The sequence below is a fragment of the Notolepis coatsorum genome (genome assembly GCF_963971535.1).
Source record: "Notolepis coatsorum genome assembly, chromosome: 16".
NCBI classification, from domain to species: domain Eukaryota; kingdom Metazoa; phylum Chordata; class Actinopteri; order Aulopiformes; family Paralepididae; genus Notolepis; species Notolepis coatsorum.
The window spans coordinates 9,253,977-9,260,499 of record NC_140180.1 but is presented as its reverse complement, the minus strand read 5'-3'; the positions used below and the strand labels follow the sequence as shown (position 1 = coordinate 9,260,499).

Here is a 6,523-nt window from a genome sequence, read left to right as displayed (position 1 = left end):
GTCGTCTCATCTCCACAGAACACACACGGACAACGGTAGCGTGTTGGAGATGTCGTCTCATCCACACAGAACACACACAGACAACGGCAGCGTGTTGGAGATGTCGTCTCATCCCCACAGAACACACACGGACAACAGTAGCGTGTTGGAGATGTTGTCTCATCCCCACAGAACACACACAGGGACAACGGTAGCGTGTTGGAGATGTTGTCTCATCTCCACAGAACACACACAGACAACGGTAGCGTGTTGGAGATATTTCCATCGCGTTTGACACAGAGGTCCTCTACAGGAAGGGACAGAGCAGACTGTTCTTCCTGAGGAGACTCAGGTCCTTTCAACGCATGCCGCCAGCTACTGCAGATGATGTTTTACCAGTCTGTGGCGGCCAGCGTCCTCTTCTTGAGTAACATCAACTCAAGAGACACTAACCAACTGAACGAGCTGGTGAGGAAGACTAGCTCCGTGGTGGGAGTCGAGCTGGTGAGGGAGACTGGTGGGAGTCGAGCTGGTCAAACTAGAGGTGGTGGCAGAGAGGAGGACGAGGAAACAGCTGGATGCTATACTAGTATAACTACAAGACAAGCCTGTTGATATACTGTAGTATACAGTAACTACAACACAAGCCTGTTGATATACTGTAGTATACAGTAACTACAAGACAAGCCTGTTGATATACTGTAGTATACAGTAACTACAACACAAGCCTGTTGATATACTGTAGTACAACTACTAGGGCTGACCCATATTAGTCGATTAGTCGACTAATAGGTCGAAAGGAGCCGTAGTCGACTAGCCAACCTCTTAGTCGAATAAAAAATAAAAAATGTATATATATATATATATATTTTTTTTTTTTATCATTCTTTACAAAAGAAAAGAGGCCTAGAAGCGTGGCTAACGCTAATGGCACGCATACCAGAGGCTAACTGCCTACGAAAAGAGGCACAGAGGCACTGAAAGAGGATTTCACCCATCTAATGAACACACTAGACTAGACAAATATCAAGATGTATCCATCAGTGGACCAATTGCATGCTTTTGCAGAGGACAAGAAGCCTTCCGTCGACTCCTTCAGACATTAAGCACCCCCCACAGCCCAAATGGAATGATAAAAAAAAATTAAATTAAATTATATTATAGTATTTTTTTTTGTCAACCAATAGTCGACTAACGGCAAATTTTGGCCAATCATAGTCGACCATCCAAATCCTTAGTCGGGGACAGCCCTAATAACTAAAACACAAGCCTGTTGATATACTGTAGTATACAGTAACTACAACACAAGCCTGTTGATATACTGTAGTATACAGTAACTACAACACAAGCCTGTTGATATACTGTATATACTGTAGTATACAGTAACTACAGTAACACGCCTGTTGATATATACACTGTAGTCTCTCTATCTCTCTCTCGTTCTCTCTCTGTCACACAAACACATCTGACACAGTTTGACTTTAGTACAGTTGTCGTTCTCTGAGCAAACATTATTCTAAACGCCTGCAATAGAGGAGAGGAGAGGAAGAGGAAGAGGAGAGGAAGAGGAGAGGAGAGGAAGAGGAGAGGAAGAGGAGAGGAAGAGGAGAGGAGAGGAGAGGAGAGGAGAGGAAGAGGAGAGGAGAGGAGAGGAGAGGAGAGGAGAGGAAGAGGAGAGGAGAGGAGAGGAGAGGAGAGGAGGAGAGGAAGAGGAGAGGAAGAGGAGATGAGGAGAGGAGAGGAGAGGAGAGGAAGAGGAAGAGGAGAGGAGAGGAGGAGAGGAGAGGAGATGAGAGGAGGAGAGGAGAGGAGAGGAGAGGAGAGGAAGAGGGAGAGGGAGAGGAGAGGAGAGGAGAGGAGAGGAGAGGAGAGGAGAGGAGAGGAGAGGAGAGGAGAGGAGAGGAGAGGAGAGGAGAGAAGAGGAGAGGAAGAGGAAGAGGAGAGGAAGAGGAGAGGAGAGGAGAGGAGAGGAGAGATGTTTTACCTGTTCAGATGTCTGGTCCAGGGGCCTGACTGACACATCTCCACTCCTCAGCCTGCCAGCCTCCTAGACACACACACCCACAGTAGCATTAAACACACATACAGAGCATTAAATATACACACAGACACACATACACCCACACACACTAATTAGGGTACATGGGGCTCTTGTGGAAGCTGAAATATTCAGTGCGTTCAAGATGGCAGCTGCTTTCAGCTTTTCAGACAAGACTAAATATTTCACCAGGCCAGCCCGGTCGTTGCTAAGGAGACAAGTTAGAACTGGCTTCAAAATCTGTTTAAATTCTAATACAGGTGATTTTTTTTTTTTCTTTTTTTGTATTGGTCTTTTTCCCCCTCCATTTTCCTCCGATTTTCTCCCATCCCAATGTTAGTCGTATGCCAATTCCCAGTCCCTTCCTGGTCGCTGCGCTTTACCCCCCACAGTCAGATCATTTGGGAGAGTGGAGGCTACCATGTGCTTCCTCCGACACACGTCCAGCCAATCACCGCTTCTTTTCACCTGGCAGCGCGGATTCTCATTGAGAGGGCGTAGCGTGTGGGAGGACCACACTATCCCCCTCACGTCCAATCCGCGCTTAGCAGGCGCCCCGACCGAACTGTAGGAGTCGCTGTTTACAACGACCCGGACCCACCCCGCCAGCTTCTCCCACCCTCTGATACAGCCAATTGTATCAGTGCAGACGGCCAGCCAAGCTGGTGACAACCCCGGAGCTGTGAGCTGGATTCGAACAGGCGAACCAAGCTCACAGCTCCGGGGCTGGTGACGAACGCAATCTCCGCTCGACCACCTAACCGCCTAGGTGATTTCTTTTCTATAATATTGACTAAGAAAAAAAAACACTGTGTCATACACACATACAGCTACAGTACTACTAGGTGCAGAGTGGCTAACCGTGGGTGCGTGAGTGACCTCTCAAGTTGTCGTCATTTTGACAACTTTTGACTGTCTGTCTCTCTCTCTCTCCATCCAGATAAGCTGTAGGCTGTCTGTCTGTCTGTCTCTCTCTCTCTCCATCCAGATAAGCTGTAGGCTGTCTGTCCCTCTCTCTCCACCCAGATAAGCTGTAGGCTGTCTGTCTGTCTCTCTCTCTCTCTCCATCCAGATAAGCTGTAGGCTGTCTGTCCCTCTCTCTCCACCCAGATAAGCTGTAGGCTGTCTGTCTCTCTCTCTCCACCCAGATAAGCTGTAGGCTGTCTGTCTCTCTCTCTCCACCCAGATAAGCTGTAGGCTGTCTGTCTCTCTCTCTCCATCCATCCAGATAAGCTGTAGGCTGTCTGTCTCTCTCTCTCCACCCAGATAAGCTGTAGGCTGTCTGTCGGTCTCTCTCTCTCTCTCTCTCCATCCAGATAAGCTGTAGGCTGTCTGTCCCTCAAGCTGGACACATGTCTTTGACCCAATAGGCACTGTTAACTGTATGTAAATAGGTGTGGCTCGAAATCTGAGCATAGTGCTCGACTGGTTTAGAGATACTTCACTCAAACTTCAGTCAACTCACTGAGAAATGGGTGGCACACAGAAGAGAGAGAACTTGTATAGTATGTGATTGGTTCAGCAGGATATAGAGTGGTATGTGATTGGTTCAGCGGGATATAGAGTGGTCTGTGATTGGTTCAGCGGGATATAGAGTGGTCTGTGATTGGTTCAGCAGGATATAGAGTGGTCTGTGATTGGTTCAGCAGGATATAGAGTGGTCTGTGATTGGTTCAGCGGGATATAGAGTGGTATGTGATTGGTTCAGCAGGATATAGAGTGGTCTGTGATTGGTTCAGCAGGATATAGAGTGGTCTGTGATTGATTCAGCGGGATATAGAGTGGTATGTGATTGGTTCAGCGGGATATAGAGTGGTCTGTGATTGGTTCAGCAGGATATAGAGTGTCATGTGATTGGTTGAGCAGGATATAGAGTGGTATGTGATTGGTTCAGCGGGATATAGAGTGGTATGTGATTGGTTCAGCGGGATATAGAGTGGTCTGTGATTGGTTCAGCGGGATATAGAGTGGTATGTGATTGGTTCAGCAGGATGGTAAATGGTGCATTTATATAGTGCTTTTATCCAAAGCGTTTTACAATTTGTTCATTTACATTCGTACCCAGTCACTCACACATTCACACACCGACGGCGGAGGCAACCATGCAAGGTGCCAACCTGCTCATCGGGAGCAATTAGGGGTTAAGTGTCTTGCTCAAGGACACTTCGACACGCTGCCCAGGAGGAGCGGGAATGGAACCAGGAGCCTCCGGATTACCAGACAACTGCTCTACCTCCAGAGCCACTGTCGCCCCCGGGATATAGTATTATATAGCGTCTTATGAACCATGACTGAAATACAGTCTCCTCTCCTCTCCCAGGACTATAATGAGATTGCATTGAGAGGCAGTGGAGTGAGTGAGAGACTCATTATCATTCAATTAATGAGCTTCAACTGAAGATCAGATTCATCAGAGAGCTCTCTAGGTCTGGCCTCAAGATCAGTAGACAACACCCAGCTATACATCACACACACACACGCACACACATACAAATGCACGCACACACACACAAACCCTATATGACGGCCATGCATAAAATACACCTGCCAGTCCACTACCGGATAGCATATCAGTGTCACACGAAGCTGTTATGGTGTTGTGTAGTGGCTATGTGCGATATTATCGGCCTACCGATATTATCGGCCGATATCGGCATTAAAATGTGATATCGAAAAATATCTGTATCGGTTTTCAAAAAAAACATATATATATATATATTTTTTTTTTTTACATTTCTATAACCTTTATTTACCCAGGCAAGCAAGTAAGAACAAATTCTGATTTTATTTATTGTCAAAAGTATGCATAATGTTGTGTTAATTCCACAACAAGAGATATGTAATGTTAATTACCTGAAATTATTCAGTTTTTTGGGGGGGGAAACCCTGCATATATCGGTATCGGTTGATATCGGTATCGGAAATTAAGAGTTGGACAATATCGGTATATCGGTATCGGTAAAAAAGCCAATATCGAGCATCCCTACTGGCTAGGCTTGCCACGGTAGACAACAATGTGTCAAATATTAAGCGTGAACATGCGAGGACAGCAGATCTATTTTATAGGTCGCAGTACAGAGTAGCTTAAGTTTCACTTTCACCGAGATTAGATTTGACTTCACGTGAAGGAGAGGAAGGAGGCTTGAGAGACGACACGACAGGTTACACAACGAGGGCGGAGGATTTTGGAAATATTTAGGATTAAACCCCGCAGCAGATCGACGGGAGGAGCTCAGAGGACCGGTCCAGACCAGCGACAGAGGACCAGTCCAGACCAGCAGCAGAGGACCAGTCCAGACCAGCAGCAGAGGACCAGTCCAGACCAGCAGCAGAGGACCAGTCCAGACCAGCGACAGAGGACCAGTCCAGACCAGCAGCAGAGGACCAGTCCAGACCAGCAGCAGAGGACCAGTCCAGACCAGCGACAGAGGACCAGTCCAGACCAGCAGCAGAGGACCAGTCCAGACCAGCAGCAGAGGACCAGTCCAGACCAGCAGCAGAGGACCAGTCCAGACCAGCAGCAGAGGACCAGTCCAGACCAGCAGCAGAGGACCAGTCCAGACCAGCAGCAGAGGACCAGTCCAGACCAGCAGCAGAGGACCAGTCCAGACCAGCAGCAGAGGACCAGTCCAGACCAGCAGCAGAGGACCAGTCCAGACCAGCAGCAGAGGACCAGTCCAGACCAGCAGCAGAGGACCAGTCCAGACCAGCGACAGTATGTTTGTGTGATGCTCTAAATAAGGCTGCAGCTACATTGATCCGTCATTGATCAGCCAATGAACGGATGGAAAATTGGCGGAAGGTATTACATAACATAACGTCAATTCTGTCCAAAAATGGATACTAGTCGTTGGACATTTATTAAAAACAGACGTAGACGGTCAGACACAGCTCAATGTAGCCGTATAACGTTAAATATCAAAGTAAGTGCCCTAGCGATACCGAGAGTCACGTTGTAAAACATGTCACCGGTAATACCGGTGTTGAGTTTATTAGTCATGGCCATCGCCGCGGCAACCCTAATTAGTCTCTCATTCTTCACCGTGACTGGACCCCTGGTTGGAGCCACCTGACGGCGTTAACGACGCGAGCGACGAGACAAAGCAACTCTTTGTTTTAAAATGTTTCCTTGAAAACTTGAGAATTAAATTACATGTCAAAAGCACATCATCTGACTCCAAACTGACCCAGGTTACATCCAACCAGAGCTAGACTGACCAGGTTACATCCAACCACAGATAGACTGACCCAGGCTACATCCAACCACAGATAAACTGACCCAGGTTACATCCAACCACAGATAGACTGACCAGGTTACATCCAACCACAGCTAGACTGACCCAGGTTACATCCAACCAGAGCTAGACTGACCCAGGTTACATCCAACCACAGATAGACTGACCCAGGTTACATCCAACCACAGCTAGACTGACCAGGTTACATCCAACCACAGCTAGACTGACCCAGGTTACATCCAACCACAGCTAGACTGACCAGGCTACATCC

The 6,523-nt window shown here is 47.5% G+C and overlaps 1 protein-coding gene across 1 annotated transcript in view; it reads right to left on the bottom strand.

Moving 5' to 3' along the window:
• LOC311242870 (mitogen-activated protein kinase kinase kinase kinase 4) overlaps positions 1–6,523 on the bottom strand; it is a gene marked incomplete at its 5' end in the record, with an annotated part of 207,353 nt that overhangs the window by 83,081 nt on the left and 117,749 nt on the right. Inside the window, 1 exon segment of the mRNA XM_084331936.1 lies at positions 1,964–2,026. Coding sequence (XP_084188062.1) covers positions 1,964–2,026 — 63 coding nt within the window.